This window comes from Dipteris shenzhenensis, chromosome 15 (assembly GCF_047967505.1).
Source record: "Dipteris shenzhenensis isolate YYH24624 ecotype China chromosome 15, Dip_SZ_1.0, whole genome shotgun sequence".
Classification (NCBI taxonomy): Eukaryota; Viridiplantae; Streptophyta; class Polypodiopsida; order Gleicheniales; family Dipteridaceae; genus Dipteris; species Dipteris shenzhenensis.
This window is the reverse complement of record NC_141610.1, coordinates 24,875,741-24,898,409: the sequence shown is the minus strand read 5'-3', so window position 1 is coordinate 24,898,409 and position 22,669 is coordinate 24,875,741. Positions and strand designations below refer to the sequence as shown.

The following is a 22,669-nucleotide window of genomic DNA, read 5'->3' as shown; positions in this document are numbered from 1 at the left end:
GTGTTGTGCACATATGATCACATGATGTTGAGCATGGTTTCTCAACACCTTCCCTCAAGATCAACATCATGAAGTAGGCCTTCCCTCAAGATGATGATTCTGGGGAATCGAAGAAGGACTGAACATTACATTCCATCACATCCGTTTAATGGGAATGTCCTTCCTCTATGTCAACACATGCACCTGTAGTGAGTGCCCTATATTTGTGCTTCAGTTGGAGACAAAGAAACAGTTGGCTGTTTGTTTGACAACCATGATATAGCACCTTGACCAAGGAAAAATGCATATCTGTGTGTTGATCTCCTGGTCTCATGATCTCTGGCATAGTCACTGTCACAGTATCCATGCAACTTTGGATGACTTCCTCAACAAGCTGAAGGAACTTGAAGTGTACTTGCAATGATAATGAGAAAGTACAAGAGATGACCGCCCAAAGTCAACCAAAGCCAACTTAGGACTAAAATGTCCCAAGTGTACTTGGTGTCCCGATAGGACTAAGTGTCCTAATCAGGGCTAATTGTTAACAATTTGATATGTGTTTTTTTTTTCCCTTTTCCCTTTTTATAATATGAAAAACTTTGAAGTGATCAGCATGCATGCATATATTTACACACATACTAAGATGCTGGGTTCCTATAATTTTTCCAGAGGCAAAAGTGTGCCATGATAGAGTAGACTACCTTGTCCAAATGCTGGCAGTCCAACAAACCTTCAACCATACACTGCGCAACCTCTTCATGTGATTTCATTTGGAGTGAAATGATTATCTTGAACGTACGTCTTGCCCCTTGTTTGCACCTCGAACCTCAAAATGCTTGTAAACTGCCTTTCCATAAATACCTGTGGAAGTAAAACAGACCCTCTGAGGTGGAGAAATAGAAGTAGCTACGGAAGACCTTCAATTAACTCCTGCATTGGGAAGCATATCATGTTTCAGAGTTGTTACATCTAAATCTGTTTGGTTTCCCTTCTTTGGTTTTGCTGCAAGATTGTTTGGTTTAATTGCTAACCTTTGTATCACGTGTTTGCATATTTTCTCCTCTTGCCTTTTCTGTTTATCAGACTGTGAAAGTTTAGCAGAACTTCTCACTGAAGCATATTTACTGTGCAGAAAAAGCATGCTTTTCGTGCTTATATGAGTGTCCTCACAGTTTTTGAAGGACAGGGCTGGAATTACATTAATGATCATGTTGTTTTCCACCTTGGAAGGTCTGCATTCTACTCATGTTTTGATGCAAGTTTCTGCTGAACTCGAATTGGTGCTGTTCCTTATCATTCTCAATTCACCTGGTGCAGGCTCTCAGCCTTGCTTGGGAATTTTGAAGCAGCTGTACAACATTTCATGAAGCTACTTGCTTGTAGCCATCAATCTTCAATAAACCAAGCAGCTTTCCTGAAAGAATTTCTTTTTGTGGTTCAGGTGATATCAGATCAGACTTCTTTTTAATTCAAATAATGGATTGGGTTCCCATCTTTTAATTATTATTCTCTAACAGGTTGAAGTGCATGTTTCAGAACTCAAGTCAAGATAAACAGAAAATGCTGAGAATAGACTTGCCTTGTATAAACATGGAAAGGGTCCGAGTGCATTTTGAGGATCAACGCATTTATGCTTCACATGCAGCAGTGAGTTTGAACTGAGTCTTTTTCTTAAAATGTCTTGCTGCTAATTATGAGACCTTGCTGGACACTATTCATGCTAAGGAGTGGTAATTGTTGATTCTAGGTTTCCAAAAGCTCTATAGCTATGAGCTTTGTGGGAATTTGTGTTCAGATTAATTTTGGGAAGCAAAGGACTGGTTGAGAGAGTAATTATGGAAATAAATTATTTGATGGCCATTGTACCTTCCTATTGGAATGTAGAAAAAGAAAAAATGAGACATGCATCCTCCATGTTCTCTATAACTTACACATGGGGAGGATTGTTTGAGCCATGTCTCTCTTGTGTCAAAAGTGAGAAAATATTGTATCTCAGAAACAAAAATAAAGGGAGGAGCAAGATTCAAATAACTTGTCTTGAAACCATTTTGAGGGAAGATATATGTCAAGTCATTGTGAGAATCAGGAAAATACATGAAGAAGCAACCACCTAGGAGTGCAATAATGCTACCTCATGCAATGCATAGTGAACTGAAAGGAGATGTCAGTCATGAGGAAAGTCTCAGCTTTATGTATCCAACTTAGTGTAGAGCATTTATAATCTTCTATCAGAGTTGTGATAAAATCTGTGTTCTCTATCAGCTCCTCTTTGATGACCTATCTGCAACAAACGTACCAGATCCCCTAGCGATCGATGCTATAAATAATGTTTCATAAAGATTCCATCCACAAAGGCAACTAAGGACACCCTTTGATGACCTATCTACAGCAGCCATACTTCTTCTAGAAAAACTTAGACCCCTGCTAGTTCCTCAATATAAATGGATATGGTGTATGCAACGGAAGAATCTTGAGAGCAGAGAAGGGAAAGCTTTAATCGTACTTCAAACTGTCTGCATTCACAAGAGAGAACTCACAAGCACCAATTCTGGAGAATAGACAACAGTAGAACTTTCCAAAAATATCTCAAAGTATATTGTCAAAACTGAGCCGAAACACTTCTTATAGAAAGCCCCCACGAAGATCTCAAAACATCCAGCAATCTGCTCCTGTGGATGCTCTGTGTTGAGAACATGAACTGCTCCTAATTGTGTCCTTGCACTCCTCAGGGTCCGTGCTCCTCAGTGAGCTTAAATCACTGTCTGTATTGCGAGTTCCTTAGACAGCACCCTCCAGCACTGCCTCCACAATGAGCCTATTTATATGGAACTACACTGGCAAACTGGCCAGTTTGTCAGCCAGGGTTGGGCTGACCTGACCTAGGGCACAATCACCCCACAGTTGTACCCGCGACCTGCTCAGGACTGCTGACTGGTGGTCTGTAAGCGACCAGTCAGGCTCCCTGGCCCATAATAGACCATGTACATTGTGCAATCTGCTGGCCCTTTCTGGCCCTGCAACAGCCTACCTCCAGAGCCTGTGGCAGCACCTGCGCAGTCCTGCACAGCAGCCACCATGACTGCATCTCTGCAACAGATCCGTGACCCTTGTGGATGCTCCAGGAAGACATTTAATTGCTTTTATACTGCTTGTACCTGTTGTGTCCTGGCCTACGCACCTGCTTCTGCACCTTCCGTACCTGCTGCTGTACTATCTGTACCTGCTTCTATTCAGTCCGTATGCTGCTAAGGTTTGTTCTTTTCCAGAGCTCCTGCCTACCTCTGGCAGTGGACTATGTAGCAGCCCATTGGCAGCCTAGACCAACCAGAAACACCCCCCCCCAACACGCATGCATGCACGCCGCGCACGCGCACACACACACACACACATACACACGCGCGCGCGCGATATTGGGAAAGGGGAACTGAGCCTTGTTTCTAAAGTCTAAGGGTCACGCTCGAATTGCTATTTAACTTTTCTGCTCGAAGAATGGTTCTGTCTCAAAAAACCATGCTTGAAGAATTGTCTACCTCATGAGTATGTGGACATTACATTGGTATCACATAAAACTTCTTGGAGACATCTGGGGAAGATGGATTCTAAAATGGTGATGATCGCAAAGTTTTTTTTTAAAAACACAATCGAAACAGGTTATAATGTTTTTGCTAGCCCTATTGTTAAGTCATTGTAGGGCTCTACATGCAACTGAGAGAGAAAAATGTTGGCCACGTTTTCTGCATGTAGGAATTGTAAGACATTCTCTCTCTACATGTAGAACTTGCATATAGAAGTTGCATGTAGGAGTCTGGTAAGCAAGTTCCAGGCATGCAGCTTGAAGGCGATTTGTGTTGGCACTAGGAAAGTGCAAATCCGAATTGCGATTTTATATTTGTCTTGGACGAGCATTGCGATTTGTACACTTGTTGTTCGTTGAAGTAGTGATTGCATTTTTGGTTATGAGTGACTATCGTGAGATTGAAACTGCACTATGTTGTGTTTTTAGAGGATGAGTTTAGGAATGTTCCTGGTTTCGTCTAGGTATATAGATGTTTGGTATGCAAACTTCAGTTGGAGACGTGTAGTATCATGCTTGAGCTGGTGACCTGCCTGTCCACCTGCATTTTGTTAAAGATTGCAAGTTCTCCTTTAGCTCATTTACAATAGTTCCCCTTGTTCTAGTGCTTATGCTTTCTCTTCCTGAAAGTCACAAATTCCAGCTAGCCCTTTTGTTGAAACAAATTCGGGTTTGAAGGTTGGCTGATTTACAGCTGTCCTACATATGTTTTCTCTACCGCTTCTGTATTCCTACTGTATAGTTGCAAAAACAAAATCTTCCAACATGAATTGTCCTGTTACTCTTCTACGTGAGCTATTTAAGCTTTGCTTTGACTCAAGGGACTAGTGTAACAGATGGTGACATCAAAATGCAATATGTGCAAATAGTGGACTGACTTTGACAATGATCCCCTTCATGGAAAAACCATGTGTAGTGGCGGGACATTTTGCTTTATATATTACAGCTTAGATGCAAATCTTGATCTAGACGAATCTTGCTCTGTAGAATCAGAATTTGACCCTTATGGTCTCTATGCATCTGCCTTTTCAGCTAGAACATTACTTTTGTGAAAAGGAGGAGAGTTAGGAGGAGTATCTTGATGTGTGGCTCTACAAGTGGCACACTTATCTTCGAGCAAGGATTGGGATATTGCAGAGGTGCAGCTTCACTTCAATGGAAAAGCATTCACATGATGGAGAGATTTTAAGTCTAACGCCCATTACATGCAAGGATTTAATTCCTTTGAGAAGATATTGTTTCTGTCGACTCCCTTGAAAACTTTAGAAAGCATCAAAATTTAAAGAAGATTTGCATTAGACAATCATATCTGAGAATTTAACGATGTGGTTGCAAAAGTGGTCGTGGTGGTTCTAGCGCACTACAGTATGTTTGGTCTTGGGATGCAGATTGTCTAGTAGGTGCAGATGCTTAGGTTTCAATTACACTCCCTTGACAGGCCTGTAGGTTTCTGAAGATTTTTGCTGATGCAGTTGTAACTTCCAAGACAGAAAAGGAGAATGGCAGCATCCTTTCTAAGGAAGGTTTCTCTGGGATGAAAAGAAGCTTCTGGGGATCCACTAACAATGTAGACTCATCTTCGTCTCTTACGAGTAATAGCTAAGCTAGGTGTATTAATTCAGACCAAGAGCTCATTATTCGAGAGACCTTAGGTACAGTAGTTCCCAAGTGATTGACGTATTATTAGCTTGGTGGAAAGAGCTTGTAGTATGGGTATCCATGTTCTAACAAACAAGTGAATCTGCATACTCAGTGTGGTGACCGGAGGTTCCAGGGAAAGAACCTAAGGCTGAGTGATGACTTTCTCGCTTATTGTTTGGGGCTTGATTATCACCACTTTTCCTTGTGGCTAATTCAACATAGTTACTGTCAGTATACATTCGTTATGATGGTAAGGTTTATCCTTGCATAGAATTGCTCAAAAGCTACAAGTATTCGCTAAACGAGTGAGTTTCTGTACCTCGTTAGGTTGTCTGCTCAACAGGATATGGGGATCTCTGAAATGTTCTTATATGGTCTACAAATATTGTATATGGCCTTGAACAGCACGGGTCATCTTTACAACTTTCAGAAATTTCAAATAATTATTTTAATTGGCTCGTTTTCTGATTAAAAAAGAGGCAAAGCTCCTGAAGTAGGTGGCATTTGACAAGAATTGAGGTGGAACATGCTTGCACTTGGACCTAATGGCAATTGCTGGGCTGAAGGTCTATATTTTTAAGTACTTTTGCATTATCAGTTGGCTGTGTTTAAACCATGGTTACAAGAACATTATCATCTTAGTGAGTTTGCAAAATGATTTGTCAAGGGCATTGAGGCAAAGTTTCTATCTCTTCTCATGAAAACCTTCTTCTGGAGCAGTGCATATTGACAATCGTCTCAAAGGAGCACCAGGCTATATGTAACCATTTTGAATGGGATGTAGTTACACATTGAAGTTATGCTTGTTGACAACACGATGAATCCATTTGTAATTATATTATGTTCTTTTAGGTCTTTGTCTGGCAGATTTGTTTTGTAATCATGTGTGTTTAACTTCTTGTTTGGAATACTTACTGATGCACATGCTGATGTTAGAAGCATTGTTTATGGTGGAGTTACCTAGTAATTTACTTGAATGCTTTTCTAGTTGCATGCCTCACAATATTAGTTTCATCAGTTATAAACTGGATATGATTCTAGGTTTGTATTTTCTAGGCTGCTTTGCCAGAAGATATGTGGTCACCTGTGGAGGCAGGAGTGGTTCCAGTGGTGCCAACAACTTTCTACAGTTGGTTGGATGCAGCATCAGCAAAGCCTTCTGATTCTGACAGAGTTATAGATTTCAATCAGTGCATAATTGGAGGTGAGTAATTATACTCTTTGGAATATTAGCACTGCATGCTTAATCCACATGGATTTGAGCATTAACACTGTTCTCAGGTTTTTGATTGCCAACCATTGTTAAAATTGTTCCAATTTAGTTTGGCTGTCATCAGGGGTTTCGCAGATGTGATATTTTATAACCTGATGGGTCAGATAACTCTGTTTGCAACAGAGAGCTCATTCTTCGACACTTGTTTCATTATCCGATCTTTGTTTGTAGGCCCTATCCTCCATCACCGTACAATGCTTTGGGCAGTGCTGGCCTCAGCAAGGCTTGGCTGCTTTGAGGCATAATACAGGGACACGGGCAGAACCCTGTGCTGAATTTTCCATTATAGGATTAGGTGATAGTAGAAGCAGATACAGGCATTTCATTTTTCTAGAGTGCCCTGCTCCAGAGAGAGGTTCAACAAGATTATAAATGGTTCTTGAGGCATGTTCTCTGCCTCCCGTGGACAGGAGATGGGAACAAAGCCATATTCAAAGAGTTCATCTCTACCAGGCAAAATCGGATATAAAAACAAAGTATGGAGGTTATTCCCTATGGAAGTAGACAGAAATTCATTCGATAGTATATTTCTCAACTTCCACATGCATAGAAGGCATTTCTTGTCATTCCACAGTGACCTTGTGGTCGCAACACTTGTTTGAAAACCGTTTTAAAAGGTTGTTTAATTGCTCTCTTTCACAGAAATTCAAAGCGAAGAATTAAACTTGTAGGACTGGGAAAATGTTTAAAGAGGGCAGGGCCTGCCTCTGAGCCCCTTTACAGGGACGTTAGGGCTGCCCAGGTTTTTTGTAATGGGTGTTAGGATGCCCTAGATTTTGGGCAGGCACCAGTGAGGGACTTTTTACGTTAGATATAGTAGGGCCTGAAGACCCTGCTGTCTCCAGCAGTTGCTGCAGACTGTGGCAGCCTTAGGGGCTGCTATGGGCTGCCAGGAACAGTCCCAGACTGGGCAACAAAGGCCCATAAGTAGGGCCTTCCTAGGCCAGCAGCCAGATCACACAGGCCTGGCCTATTCTACAGAGGCTGGTCGGCTGACAGACTGGAAGAAGGCAGCCAGTTTGGCTTTTTATAAACCCTTGTCCCATTTCTACACTCAGCAGTCCCTCCTTACAGGCTCTGAATCCAATCGTTGGAGCCTAACTAGTTTGGGTATTCAGATGGATCGACTCCCACCCTTCTATTACAAGCTTGGATGCCGCGTCCTTCTCGACCCACGAGATGAGATCAACCATATCATACGGCTGGATCTACTCTACCTCTATATGTCATGGACTTGGGGTAGGGAGGTGGAACTAGGTGTTCCCCACCAAGATCCAGTTCTATCGCACCATGAGAGTATAAGAGGATGGAATGATTATGTGTCCTGAGTACTTGGAGGACATACAAGTTTCACATGCATTGAGGATGGCCATTGGACAAAAGTGGGTCTCATCATCATCAGCTGAGGATTGAGGCAGGAAGAGCCCCAGGCACAGCCAGACATCAGCATATCTGCAGGCTTGCACGTTGGAGGAGGTCGAGACAAAGGAGCACTTCCTATGTACCTGCCTAGTCTATTATGAGATCCATGGATGATATCATTGTCTGTTTAGGAGGGACATAGTTTCAGGCCACACTTCCAGCTGATTGTGACTGGGTTTGTGTTGGCCTATATCTGATCGAGATGTGGCGACACAGAGAGACCCTACTGACACAGATTAGACAGCAAGAGGTGATAGTGCCACAAGGGATAGAGATAGATCGAGCACAATGGCATGTCATAGATTTCTATGCATTTGAGTCAGCCCCATCACATAGTGGGGTGGAGAAGGAGCTAATTGACATGAGGGCAAAGTGGATCGGCGAGAAGAGACGCGGAGCTCAGGTGCCAGAGACACAAAGACCACGCACGGTGCAGAGATTGATAAGAGTACACACGATGAGGGTCTTTCCTATCTCAGCTCTACTCAAGGGGGACCGTCAGAGTCGAGGTGTCACTCTAGATGTGGGGTAGGATACATGGCTTGGATTGTTGGCTTGGAATAGATAAACTCATCCAAGATGATGTATTGAAATGCCAAAAAGGTCAGGCCAATAACGTTGAACGTCTTAAGGTAGGAGGTCTCCTACATCCCTTGGAGATCCAATCTAGCAAATGGAAAGTATCTCCATGGATTTTAATTTTTGATTACCTAGGACACAGAGGGGCACAGCTCTGCGTGGATAATTGTGGATCGATTGACAAAGTTGGCTCAGTTTATTCCAACTAGTGACGAGTGATGGTTTGTCCTTGCCGGTTGCAAGCTGACTAAGAAGTCACTATCACACGGGAGGTGTTGGATAGTTGGACTTGCTCTTTGCAATATTGCGGTTGGGGGGGGATCGGTCTACTCTTTGCATGGTGGGTCTCACACTCTTTGCTCTGAACGGGGGTGTTGGAGATATCATAGCCAAAGAGTGTGTTGATGTGATGTGTTAGTGTGTAGTACTAAGAGATCTAGTACTAGTGATTGTGTGACTCATGTGTGAGTGCCACATGTCACTATGGGACTTAGCTTTAGCTTTTGTATCACCATTTGAATCTGAGTCGGCCTCCTTGTTCTTCTGATATGCCTTCCTCATTCTGCAATCCTTCACAAAATAGACTAGCTCGTCACAATAGAAACACTTTTTTTTTTGCTTGGAAGTGTCCTCTTAATCTCAAGAATCATCCTTCTTGGGCTTGCTACCATTAGGCTGATCTCTGAGAATCTTTAGCTTCACTAGGAATTCATGGGCTGGCTCTGTTTCATTTATATTTGGGTTGAGCAATTAGTTTCGAAGCATGGTAATCCTCCCCATGTTCCTAGTCTTGTAGAGATCCTACTAAGTATTCCATCATTAGGGGGGATTTGGGTCCACAAAAGGGTCCCTTAAGCTCCAATATATTCATGACACATATTCTCCAATGCCATATAAGATTCCAATTTGAATTTTGGAGGAACAATTAGAACTCCAATACACCTTGTCCAAACTATTTAAAAAATATATATATATCAATAGAAATCTCTTGATGAGATAATTCTAAACAACTGAAGTTTGACAAATTTGGGTGATTCTAGCTATAGGTTATCCATGGCTACCCTAGTTTCCCTCTAAATGCCCATAAACATTTTGTGAAATTTTAGAACCTCCTTAAAAGAGCCCTTTTGAAGCCCCAATATTTCCCTAATGGCCTCATAGGGAGCTCTTGCACTGTGTCCACTAGCTAAGTATGAGGTATCAATGAGTTATGTTGAATTTTTTACGTTGACTTATCCCCATATGCAGTTGGTGCAAGTGTGTGAGTGTGTAGCCTAGAAATGCTTGTACTCCACTTGTCTCATGTAGTGATGATGAATGAATGAAAGCCTTAATGGATTCTACATTTGTCTTACCATTTTTTCACTCCCTAGCTCTTTCTCTCTCTCTCACACACCATGTTTCTAACAATGAAGAGGTTAAAATTCCCGACTTAGCAAAGCTATTTGTGGAGCATATCTATAGATTGTATGGGGTACCATCCGGTATTGTTAGAGACCGGGATAGTGAATTTAGCAGCCATTTTTTAAGGCTGTGTTAATGAGGTTCGAAACTACTTTGAATATGAGCATCGCGGATCATCCATAAAGTAATGGTTAAAAGTGAAACGGTAAATCAGGTCATTAATAATATGCTTCAAGCATGCGTAAGTAACTGGCCATAGTATTTGCTGATATTGGAATTTGTGTATAGCAGTGCCAAGCATTCAGCTACAGGTTTTCCATTCGTGATGATGTATGAATTTCATTCTAGAGCCCTAATTGCAGTGGAACTCGAAGAAGAGAAGATTTAAGCAACCAAAGACTTTCTTGAGGATATGAATCAAATGCTTAAATTAGCTAAACGAGGCATAAAAGACTCAAGATAGGGCAAGAAGCTATGCAAACCCACACCGTAGAAGGTTGGAGTTTGAAGTAAATGAGAAAGTCTATCTGAGGATGCCTGAATCTTCAGAATCCCTAAAGACATGTAAATGTCCAAAGTTGTATCCTAGGTATTATGGACCATTCATAATACTTAAGAGAACTAAAGAAATCAGCCTTACTAGAGCGATGTAGAATACATCCAGTTTTTCGTGTAAGTTGGCTAAAAAGGAAGTTGGGAGATGATGACAATCTCATTGGAAATGAAGTCCTAGTTGAATTCATTTTACCTGCTACTTTACCACATGAACCAGAAAGAAATTTAGATAGACAAGAAACAGAACAAGACATATAATTGTTGGAATTATCGCCATAGTTCATGGCAGTGACCAATGTATGACTAATAAGTGGGTTAGGGGCACTTTTTCCTCATTAGAGGTTTTCCTCCCTAACCGCAGTTAGGATACCCAACTACCGTTAGTAGTTAGTGCTTGGGTTACTTATGGTTTTGTCACTTTGGCGAAACCCCTAGTTTTGTATGATGTTCACTATCTCTTGCAATACAACTGACGTTGCTCTCCTTCGTGCTCACACCCTTTTGCACACAATAATATATTAAGAATGTCTGGTTAAGTGGAAACATTTTTTCAATTTTGTTTTTGAGGATGTAAACCATTCTTAAGGGGAAGGGAATGTTACGTCAATCATAATCATGGAAGCGTGCAGCTTGGCTATGGCGAGGCGGGAAACCAAGAGGGCTTGACAATGCAATGACATACACTAGAGTTAATGCCTAGGAATAAGTAGGCCTAGCATTAGAGAGGATGCTAAGAAGGGTTAAAAGTGTTGGGTGTTGGAAGCAATGGAAGCTAAAAAATGGAAGCACAATGGAGAAAAACGAGATGCTGTAATAGATTGCTGCAAAACTGGAGTGTGGAGGCTCAAGGGAGAGCCAACATAACAAAACCCTAGGGCTAATTGTCCTAATTGGACTAAGTGTCCTAACTGACCTAGATGGTACATAAACTAACTGTACCAATAGTCCTAACTGACTATAACTAGGCCTACAAGGCTCATACCAAGGTATAAGTGGCATCTATGAATAGCCCATGAGATAGCCTACAAACCCCCCTCCATGGTATGGGCTGAAGTATCCTGGACATGGCTCATGATACCTAAATATCTAGTGTCATGGTTGAACATGTTCGTCCCATAGGATATAGCAACCTATGACTGTACAGAGTACAACAGATCAAGTTACAAAAGGTACTAAGTTTAAAGCTTGCCGAAAAACCTCAAACTTAGGTCGAGGTAGAGCCTTCGTAAAAAGATCTGCCAAGTTGTCTTCAGTGGGAACATAAGACAACTCAATATCACCTGTTGATAATCGCTCTCTGACATAGTGATAGTGAACCTCAATGTGCTTTGTGCGAGCATGGAAAACTGAATTTAGTGCGACAGCCAAAGCACTCTGACTATTAGTGAAGATGACGGTAGGAGCAGTCTGACATGCACAAAGATCTGCAAGTAGCTTCCGAAGCCAAACACACTCCACTGTAGCTGTAAAAGCCGCTCTATACTCAGCTTCACAGCTAGAAGTAGCAACTGTACTCTGCTTCTTGCTGAACCAAGAAACACATGAAGTACCAAGGATGAAACAGTTGCCACTATGTGATACACGAGTGTCAGAATAGCTAGCTTAATCACTATCAGTGAACCCATGCATGACAAGTGAAGTATCAGCCCCATAAAGAAGGCCTAAATGCTGAGTGCCTTAAGATATCTGAAAACACGCTTCATGGCATGCCAATGGTGCATAGATGGGCTGTGCATATATCTGCTCAACTGTGAGACAGCATACTGTAGATCAGGTCTCGTACGGCATAGGTAAATCAAACAACCAACTGCCTGCTGATAAAGAGTGACATCACATGTACCGCTGCCATCCTCAGAAGAGAAGTGAAAACTAGTCTCTAATGGTGTGGATATTGGCTTGCAGTCCTCAAACTGAAAACGCTGCAAAAGCTGTCCAATGTACTTGTTAAAATGCCCCCCTCACTGCTAGCAAATTGAATGCCGAGATAGTAGTGCAGAAGACCAAGATCAGACATAGCAAATGTCTGCTGCAAATCAACTTTAAAATCTGCAATTGGTTGAGCATGTGTCCCAGTTACAAGCATGTCATCCACATAAAGGACTAAAATCAGCAAATCTGTCCCACGCTTGCGGATGTAAAGAGTAGCCTCTGTAGGGCTGTTCTGAAAGCCAAGTGTGAGCAAATAAGAATGAATTCTTGAATACCAAGCCCGAGGTGCCTGCTTCAATCCATAGAGGGGCTTTTTCAAGCGGCATACCTTGCTTTCAAAACCGTCAACCTCAAAGCCAGTAGGTTGGGAAACATAGACCTCTTCCTGCAAATGCCCATGAAAGAAAGCTGTCTTAATATCAAGCTGATGTATCTGCCCATGAAAGTGGGCAGCAAAGGCAATAACAATGCGAATGGTAGTGATCTTGGAAGTGGGAGCAAAAGTCTTTTTAAAGTCAATGCCATGTTGCTGAGCATAGCCCTTAGCAACAAGACGGGCTTTGTAACGGTCCACTGAACTGTCAGCTTTGCGTTTGATCTTGTAAACCCACTTAGTTCCAATGGCATTCTTTCCATAAGGCAAATCACATAATTCCCAAGTGTCATTTTGATGGATAGAATCCAATTCAGCTTGCATGGCCTTCATCCAACAATCATTTTGAAAGGCATGTTGATGACATAATGGCTCTTCATTGCATGCTGTAGCAACCAAAGCATAAGCAACAAAACTAGCATGCTCTTTCCGGACAGCTACTCTCGTACGTGCTGGCAGAGGAGTGTCTTGTTCGCTGTCTTTTAATGTGTCAAGGAGCCAACGGGGTATCTTTTTAGGCTCCTGAATTTCTGCTCTTTCCTGGTCAAGAGCCCGGTGCAAATGATCGTGATCAATGATAGGCATATCAGGCTGAATTTCTGCATGCACATGGGGTTGTAAATGACCAACAGATGGAGGAGGGACAACCTCAGATGGAACATCATCCCGAGCATCGGATGGAAACAAAGGCATCAAGCTGTCGAATATGTTTGAGGCATCAACAACGGGCTGTTTTTGACAGTCCAGCAAAAGCATAGTGGAAGATTCATCAAACACAACATCCCGACTGACAAAACACTTGCCCGTGCGGGGCTGATATAGCTTATAGCCCCTGCTATCTGAACTATACCCAATAAAAATGCATTTAACATCTTTATCATCCAACATAGTGCGGCTCTGTGAAGGCACATGAGCATAAGCTAAGCATCCAGAAGTCCTCACGTGGGAAATGCGAGGCTTACGGCGTGTCCAAGCCTCATAAGGTGTGATAGTCTGCATTGTCTTTGTAGGACATCTATTCAAGATGTAATTTGCACACATGACCGCATGCAACCAAAACTTATTAGGCAAATGTTTGCCTTTCAACATGCATCTGGCCATTTCCATCGTGGATCTATTCTTCCGCTCAGCCACAGGATTCTGTTGAGGACTATAAGACACCATGCATCGATGATTATTGCCATGGGAAGCCAAAAAAACAACAAACTCCTTCGACAAGTATTCACCCCCCTTTGTCTGTATCAATGTGAGCAATGTGCAGCCCACTCTCATTCTGAGCCAAGGCAATAAAGTACTTGAAGCATGAAGAAACATCAGACTTGGATTTTGATGCCAAATAACCCCCTAAGAGCTGCAACCCTCATGGGTCCACAAACATCACTATGAACCAGATAAAGCTTACGTGAAGCACCAACTCTCCCATCCTCAGGAAACGCGGCACGGTGCATCTTACCAAGTAAGCATGGTTCACAAACATGTTTGGTAGGCATATGCATTTTGGGAAGATCCACAACCATATCTTCCTTCTATAACTTCACCAGGGCTCCAAAATTGAGGTATCCAAACCTCTCATGCCACAAATGAGTATCTGCCATGGTAGAATCAATAGCAAAAGCATGTGCATCGGCAAGTGCATCATCATCATGTGAGCATCTGTCATGAGCATCAAGTCTGTAAAGACCGCTAGACAATGTGCCTGTCGAAACCAGGGTAGAGGCATGTGTAACATCATACATTGCACACCTCACACCATTAGAATAACCTGAAAGCCACATGTAGCAATGGCTGAAATAGAAATGAGGTTCTTACGAATGCCTGGAACATAAAGCACATGGTCTAGAGTGACAATACCACCAGAGACAGAAGTAAGAGCAACTTGCCCAATATCTTTCACGGTATATGATGCATTATTGGCACATGTGACACTGCTTTCCTTAGATGTAGGAAGTGATGTGCTTGCTAGCACCACTATCAAAGAACCAGGCATCACGAACTTCTAGAACTGCCATACAAGCATCATGAACATCAGGATTATACTGACATGTAACCAAGAAAGGCCAATGGTGGTCTTGTGCGAAATTAGCGGACTCATGTCGATCTTCTGCACTAGAAGAACCAGATACTGCAAGACCAGACTCTTTCTTTTTCTTTTCAGATGCTATGCGCTTCCTGCATTTAGAAATATCATGCCCAGGTTTCCTGCAATAGTTACATCTCTTCTTTTTGTTATCCCCTGAAGAAGAGGCACCATGTGATTGATCAGCATGGGAATGAGAGGGCTTTTCAGTTGAAACCTTGCCTTTACCTTTGCGTATATAATGGGCAGCAAATGCTTGATCACTAGCCATAGTAGCATTGCGATTCACACGACTTTGCTCCTCCTGAAGAAGAAGAGCAACAAGCTGGTCAAATGAGAAATGATTGGCATCACCCCTTGCAACCAACCTCAATGTAGTAGCAAAGCCTTGATATGAATCAGGCAACCCATGAAGGGTATTAGAAACCAGCTGAGAATCGGGCATAATCTCATCAATGTTGGCCAACTGGTCTTTCAAATCGTTCACATTAGTGAGATAGGCATCCATGTTACCACCCTCATCAGGCTTTAGCCAAAAAACTGCCCAAGCTTCAAAGCTTATGTCTGTAAAAGACTCTGCTGTCCCAAGGTGTACCTGTTGCAAGAAAAATCCCCAAAGGCAACATGAGGCCTTTCGAAAATGCAAACGAAGCAGAAATTGGAAAAAGCGAATGCAACAACGGCTTACCCAATGATGTAGCCCAAAAGGACAGCAATGAAAGGCTCTGAATGGGAGCAAAGGAGGGCTGGAAATGAGAATTATAGCAAAAGAAGTGCTCCCATGAGGAGGAGAGCACATAGAAATAGAGTGAAAGAGATCCAATGGAGAGAAGCTCGCAGCCTGAGGCAAAGGGAGGCCAAATGAGGAGGGAAGGGCTCAAAGAGAAGCCTCCGGATCAATTCAGCAGCTCCAAATGGCTCCAAGTGCTGGCATGCAGCTCGAGGCAGCTCAAAAATGCTGGCCCGCAGCTCAAGGCAGCTCCGAAATGCTGGGACACAGCTCGAGGCAGCTCCAAAGTGCTGAAAACCTGAGCAATGATTGGCAAACAGCTCGAGGCAGCTCCGAAATGCTGGAAAACTTGAGAAATGACTGGCGCGCACCCTGAGGCAGCTGCATACGGGATTTCTGACAGTTGTATGGATTCGACACGTGCGAATTTTTTTGACAGTTTGTACACTGTACGGAATTTCTGACAGATCCGTATAACGGTACGAAATTTCTGGCAGGTTCTGACAGGTCCGTCCAATGTGTACGGAATTTCGTACAGTTAGGTTTTTGTGCAGAAAAATGCTCGGATTTGCTCCAAAATGTGTTTCCTTCGCGGTAGCTGCTCGAAAATGCGATCTTCTTGCGTAAGAATGAGGTTTTTCATGGCAGAAGTTCTTGGAAAGGCCTCAAACACTCGTGGGAGTGGGAAAACCAGCAAGACCAGCGGGAAAGCTGTCAATGGCTGAGGGAATGGATTCCTGACCTGTTCTGATACCACTATTGGGTGATGGAAGCTCAAAAAAGGAAGCACAATGGAGAAAAACGAGACGCTGTAATAGATTGCCGCAAAGCTGAAGTGTGGAGGCTCAAGGGAGAGCCAACATAACAAAACCCTAGGGCTAACTGTCCTAACTAAGTGTCCTAACTGACCTAGATGGTACATAAACTAACTGTACCAATAGTCCTAACTGACTATAACTAGGCCTACAAGGCTCATACCAAGGTATAAGCGGCATCTATGGATAGCCCATGAGATAGCCTTCGAAAAGATTAAGGTCCTTTGGAAGGATAGTTGGCATCCAGGAGGTCCACATGGGATGTACCGGAGATGGAGGGAGGTTTCTAGAGAGAGAGAGCTCTACCATGGAAGAAACTCGAGGGAGACAAAACGAGTAGTTAGCGTACGTCGTGTGAGGCCAGCGGAACACTCCAAAAATTGTGGTTGGGTGGTTGAGATGTTTGAGAGCCCTCTTTGTTAGTAGATGCTAGAGCTGCCTCTCATGGTCTTAGCTCACTACCTAGAGTACCCCAGAAGCAAGCGCCAATAGCTAAGGGAGAGGGGGTATACCTCGATCCGTGAGAATAAAAAAGACACATGCAGGCCAAGCCCTTCAAAAACGCTCACACCTTTCGGTGGTCTTTCTAGAGTCCTCTATTCCCTACTCTCAAATGGCACATAGAAGCATTATAATATCCTAAATGATTAAATCAAATGTCAAGGGCAACAGTCTCACCAATGGATCTTCATGGAGGCCCCCTAATAAGGAAGGGGTCACTGCTGATGTGGACCTTGATGAGGATGTGGCAATACCTGTCCATTGGCCTCACATGGACCAGCCTGTAGTGCAGAGAGGAGTATGAGCACCAACCCTTATGGGACCTAGAGGTCCAAGACCAGGAGGGGCACATGGGGGGGCAACCGTACGCACATTAGTTAGCCACAATGGGATAGTGAGCTGCCCACTCTCTGCGAGCCTAGTGCCGCCTCCCCAAGAAAACATAGGAGCAGCTTTAGGAAGTGGCACATTTGAGGGGAGCTCGAGGTAGGCTCAATGAGATTGACATAACCATCTTGGCATCCTGGCGCGAGGGGCTCAGTACCTCCAAAGAACTAGTGCTATCTTTGGAAATCCGCAAATTGGAGCTTGGAAGCAAAGTCACTGGTAGTAGGCAAATGCTGCTACAATCAATTCGACGACAACTTGTAAATTTTTATGAGCCTAACAAATTGGTAAATGAAACTATGCCACCCAGTACACATGGCACATGTCAGGCTAGTTCAACACCATCAGAGGCCGATCTTTGAGAAGTGCCAGAGTACTTCAAGAATTACACGTGGCAGTGCCCTAATAGCAATGCCAAGACCACTAAGAGAATCTCAAGTTCAAGAAACTGATAGCATTGGAGGAACTTCAATCTATGAGGGACCGGCAAAAACACGCACAATAAACCTCGCCCTTGAAGGGGAGGAAGAAAAACTGGTTTTCATTGGGAAACAGCTTTGACAGGAAGATGAAACCAAACTCAAAGCACTCCTAATGGAATACCGTGACTGCCTAGCATGGTCATACAAAGAGATGAAAGGAATTTCACCAGACGTGGCAGTACACACGGTACGTATAAGGGAAGGTGTTCACCCTAAGGTATGTAGACCTTATTGCACAAATCCTAAGTATGGCACCATGGTCTATGACGAGCCTGAAAAACTTCTAGATGCCGGATTCATCTATGAGATAGAGCACACTGATTGGGTTTCACCCATTGTCATTGTGCCTAAGCGCAACAAGAAGCTCAGAATATGCGTAAACTTAAAGAATGTGAATGCTGCCACAATTACTAATCCCCATGCGCGGAGAGTTTCTTAGAAGCCCCTACTGAGGCAACAACGTTCAAAGCTCTATGCTTAGAATGAGTCCTTTAACAATGAGCTTGCCCAAGAGGTCTTTGTTGTGCATCTCCAGATCAATAATGCCTATAAGGAGAGGCACATTCACTGGACAATGATCCAACAATATTTACAATGCAAAACCCAAGACAAAAAAAAACTTAGTATTTCTTGGATCCGAGAGGAATGGAAGGAAGTTGGAATGCAAGGAGGAGACAACACGCTGAAGAAACTAAAGTGTACTTGCAAATGGATAATGAGAAAGTGCAAATGGTGGCCGATATAGGACCAAAACTCAACTTAGAACTAAATGTCATAAGTGAACTAGGATTAGTGTCCCAAGTGGACTAGATGTCCTAACTAGCTTGCAAGGCCATACCAGGGCTACGTGGCAACAAAACCCCCTCCACAGTATAGAGGTCATACCGTATGTGCAGTGCCCTCCATAGCTCCAATGGGGAGCACTCTTGGTTGCGATACGAAACAGAGGCGAGATGGGGAACCTAAGGTGAAGAGGCTGATGGGAGGAAGTGACAGGCACAGATGAGGGAGCCACCAACTCGTAGATTGTAAGCAGGCTGCTCACAAGCTGAGCAGCTGATGCATTATAGAAGGTGATTAATAATGTTGCCTGCCACTTGGAGTTACCATGTGATATCACTATTCATCCAGTGTTTCATATAAGCCGATTGAAAGAAAAGCCTAATACAAAAAATGAATTGGTTCTGCAAATTCAGTTGATTCTCTTGTTAGAGTCTTGTTCTTATGTATCTTTGGAGCTAGAAATTGTTCTTGACCAAAGAGTAAAATGCTTTTAAAAGAATATTTATTATGAGTATTTGATCCAATGGACAGGTCAATTAGAAGATGATGCCATAAGCATGTGCGTGTGTGTGTATAAGTGCATTTTTGTGTACACATGCTTATATGTGTATGTGGGTTGAATTTGATTCATACCATTCTTTTTAATGTTGGAAGAGTCCTATTTTCTTGATATAAAATGTGGTTTTTATTCTTCCTTCGTTACTCACTGTCTTTGTCTATTCACTACTTTGCAGAAGACTTGACCGTGGATGTGGAGTTCAGCAATCCCCTTCAAATTCCCTTGAACTTATCAGCTGTTTCACTAATATGTGAATTTATTGGCGAGAATCCAAAAGGGAGTGGTAAACTTTGTAATCTTTTGTCGAGTATTGTCATTTTAAGTTCAAGATGATCTGACTGCTTAAAATAATGAATCTGCCATGGCGTTGTAATTGGGTTATGTGTTGTGTGTTCATTTGTGTTGAATCCAAAAAGGATGGGAGAAAAAAGTTTTGTGATTGATAGCTCCATGATAATATTTGCTGTTGGTATGGAAAATCTTCACCTCTTGAATATTAACATTAGAAGATAAAACATACTTCAGTGTAACAAGAGGGTAGTATGGACTTTGTTATCAAAGAAATGTATAGTAGTACAAGAGCACTAAAATCCTAAGATCTTAACTTGTTTCGTGGCAGGACCATTCATGGTTGGTGAAGGACCAGAAGACATTACGGAAACTTGTCCATCAAATTTGTCACGGTGGGATACTGAAAACCATAGTTTTAACAAGTCAAGTCTTAGTGATTGCTTAGTATCATTAAGTGCATTTAAAGTTTCTACGTGGAAGAATTGACTCTAAAGAACTGTACAGAATTGACTCTAAGTGACTTCAGTTCTGTTCTTTTTCCCCAAAAAAGAGACTTCCATTAAGTATGGATAAAACCCGCGAGAACAAGCTTAAAGCGGGAGATACATCATGCAATGCAGGAGAAAAACTCCTCATAAAGAGGTGGAAAACAACCAAGTTTGAGCCTAAAAATGCCATCTCAACCCTGTGGTAGACTCAGAGAAGAAGGGTGAACCACTCCATTCTCTAAGGAACGCAGCCCATGTTGTTGCAGAGGCTGCGCAAGAGGACTCTTGCATGCTTGCCCAGATGGCCATCAGTGTATGTATAGTGTCAATCCATATACTGGCCAATGTGTGAGAAGGGTGAACCTAGGATCCATCCAATGTTTGTGTACATTTGGCTCTGCAGATATGGCGTTCTATAATACACGCCAATATCTCCCAAGAAGTCTCCACAGAGGCATGCACAGCTCTAAATGGTGAGGCAGGAACATCACCCAGAGAGCATAACTCCACTAAGTGGTGCTGAATCGATAAAGCCCAAGAGGAGTCATGTCTCTGATAAAAGACCTGACGGCCAAGGCCTCGAAAGAGAGAGCCAAGCAACTGAGCCCCGATACTTTTCAATATACCTCAGCTGGCAGTTGAATAATTTCAAGATCTTCACGGATACTACATTATAGATATACCATTGGAATGTAGTTCTAGATGAGAAATATAGTCTAGAACTATTGAATTCCTACCCTCATTTATGCCAACATAAGTCTATTTTAAAGGGGGAGAATGTTGGTGCCATAATTAGGCCAACTATGGATGCAACATGACCTAGGGTTAGACATAGTGTAAAGGTTGGAAGTGGAGCTAACATGGATGAGGTTTAGATTCCATGAATAGATCTTATCCAAATAAAGTAAGCTATTTTGGGATAAGTTAGGCTTTATTGGAAAAGTAGAGTCCCTTATGAAAAGTAAAGCTACTTTACTAAAGCTAGGGCTAGCTTGTCACGATCTATGATGTATTCCTTTCTCTATACCTTAGACTTATGGATGGTTTGATGAATGAAATGCCCCCCACCTTCTAGCGTCTATCTGATACATCTACTTCCGTTAGAAGGATATCCACGCACGTTGTGCATGGAAGAGATGGAGAGAATGAGTGTAAAATTTTTTAGCGCCAACCCCACCTAAAGTCATGAGTGGCCTCTCCATCTCCCTCACATCACGAGTTGATGTGAATGGACACGAGTCTTGTCTTTTGATGTGCTTGGGCTGTCCTAAAAACCAAGGGACACACCTTTTTCTCCATTGGACACACCTTTTGATGAAGAGTTTTTGACTCCTCACCCAAGGGACACACCCCATCGTGGAAAAAAGGACACATCTTTTCATGTGGGGACACCCCTCTTTAAAATAGGGTTGCACCCCTTCATGAAAAGGTACACCTATTCCAAGGGTCATACCCCTTAGAATAGGCACACCCTTTGGCACCAAGCACCAACCTACAAAAGGGTACCTAGAGGGCCTAAAAAGGGCAACCAGCCCTACACCCAAGGCCTAACCCAAGACTACCCTTGTGTTCAAGTAACCCAGCCTTTAATTTTTGGGAAAAGCAAGGCCTAGCTGTTATTTCAGCCATCGCAAATCGGCTAGAGCCGTCTCGAAAGTCGCGCCTGCTGTTTCGTACAGCTTATCACGCCGATTCTGCTCCCCCCTTACCGATTTCTGCTTGCCAGCCAATGCCAATTCTGCTCCCTACAAACAATTCTGCTTCTAGGCTTTGCTCAGCCTTTGGCGGCCTTCCATAGTCATGCCAATCCTGCCCTCAGCCTGCTGAATTTGTTCACCAGTTTTGCTCAGCCATGGATGCCTTCTATCGCCTTAGAAGAGTGACAGCCTGACGCCAATCTTTGCCCAGCCGACTCTACCTCTTCACCTCACCATCTCTGCCTGTGAACAGAAGCCTTGCTGTCCAGCAAATCACCTCAGCCAGCCCCTCTTGTACAAGAAATTCTTGCCTCTACACAACAGATCGAGATCCTGGGTGGTTCATGGTTTTGCTGGCAACATATTCTGCCCACAACCAGACTCTTTGGTCGCTGATTCGCCTCCTTCTACAGCAAACCCTAATTTTGAAATATGAAGCCTGACTTTTGTCTTCTACCAACTTGACATTAGGACCTCCTTCAACTCGCAATTGATGCTGTACTCTTTCCAGCCCGAAGCCCACTGCTGCTACACGCTTTTCACCACAGTCTGGCTTATCTAATCTATGCCAGGTGGATTCTTTCCATTCTTTTTCTAAGGTTTCGCTTTCATATTGTTATTTGCTGCTCATTATCAAATCACGGCAAATGAAAGCCCTTTCCTTAAATCATGGAAACCCCTGGTAATGCCTCAGCCCCTTCAAGGACACCTTAGGCATCATCTATACACAATATCGTGTTCAGATTGCACAACCAGCCCATTTCGGAGCTTTTGCATCGTGGGTCTTTTGTGTCACGTGCCCTTCTAGTGACTTGGACCACATCCTATATCTTCTGTGTGAGGCACCTCAATTACACTATTTCCTCAGCACAGTCCAGGTTGTGTTCACGAGACACGTAGATACCTAGAACCCGATATTCCTCACGAGTTTTCTGTCCATCTTTGGAGAGACTTTTACCCCTCAGCTTCAGCATCTCCAAGGGTACTCTCCACCTCCTTCAGCTCCCAGATATCCTCCTGAACAGGTTTTACCTTCCCCAAGACAGTATTTACACTCTGAAGGCACTCCTTCTCCTAGATATCCTCCACTCTTGACAGCAGCTCCTTATCCCTTCTCAGATCCGTAGACT

General features: G+C 43.0%; 1 protein-coding gene across 2 annotated transcripts in view; it reads left to right on the top strand.

The window, feature by feature from the left end:
- The window catches only part of LOC147893584 (Tetratricopeptide repeat (TPR)-like superfamily protein), a 140,856-nt gene that overhangs the window by 70,325 nt on the left and 47,862 nt on the right, over window positions 1-22,669 (top strand). For both annotated transcript variants that reach the window (XM_087385700.1, XM_087385699.1), the window contains exons 14-19: window positions 1,112-1,209; window positions 1,297-1,420; window positions 1,516-1,626; window positions 6,251-6,398; window positions 19,239-19,346; window positions 19,683-19,746. In XM_087385700.1, the coding sequence (XP_087241826.1) occupies window positions 1,112-1,209; window positions 1,297-1,420; window positions 1,516-1,626; window positions 6,251-6,398; window positions 19,239-19,346; window positions 19,683-19,746 (653 nt within the window). The remainder of the gene's footprint in view (window positions 1-1,111; window positions 1,210-1,296; window positions 1,421-1,515; window positions 1,627-6,250; window positions 6,399-19,238; window positions 19,347-19,682; window positions 19,747-22,669) is intronic.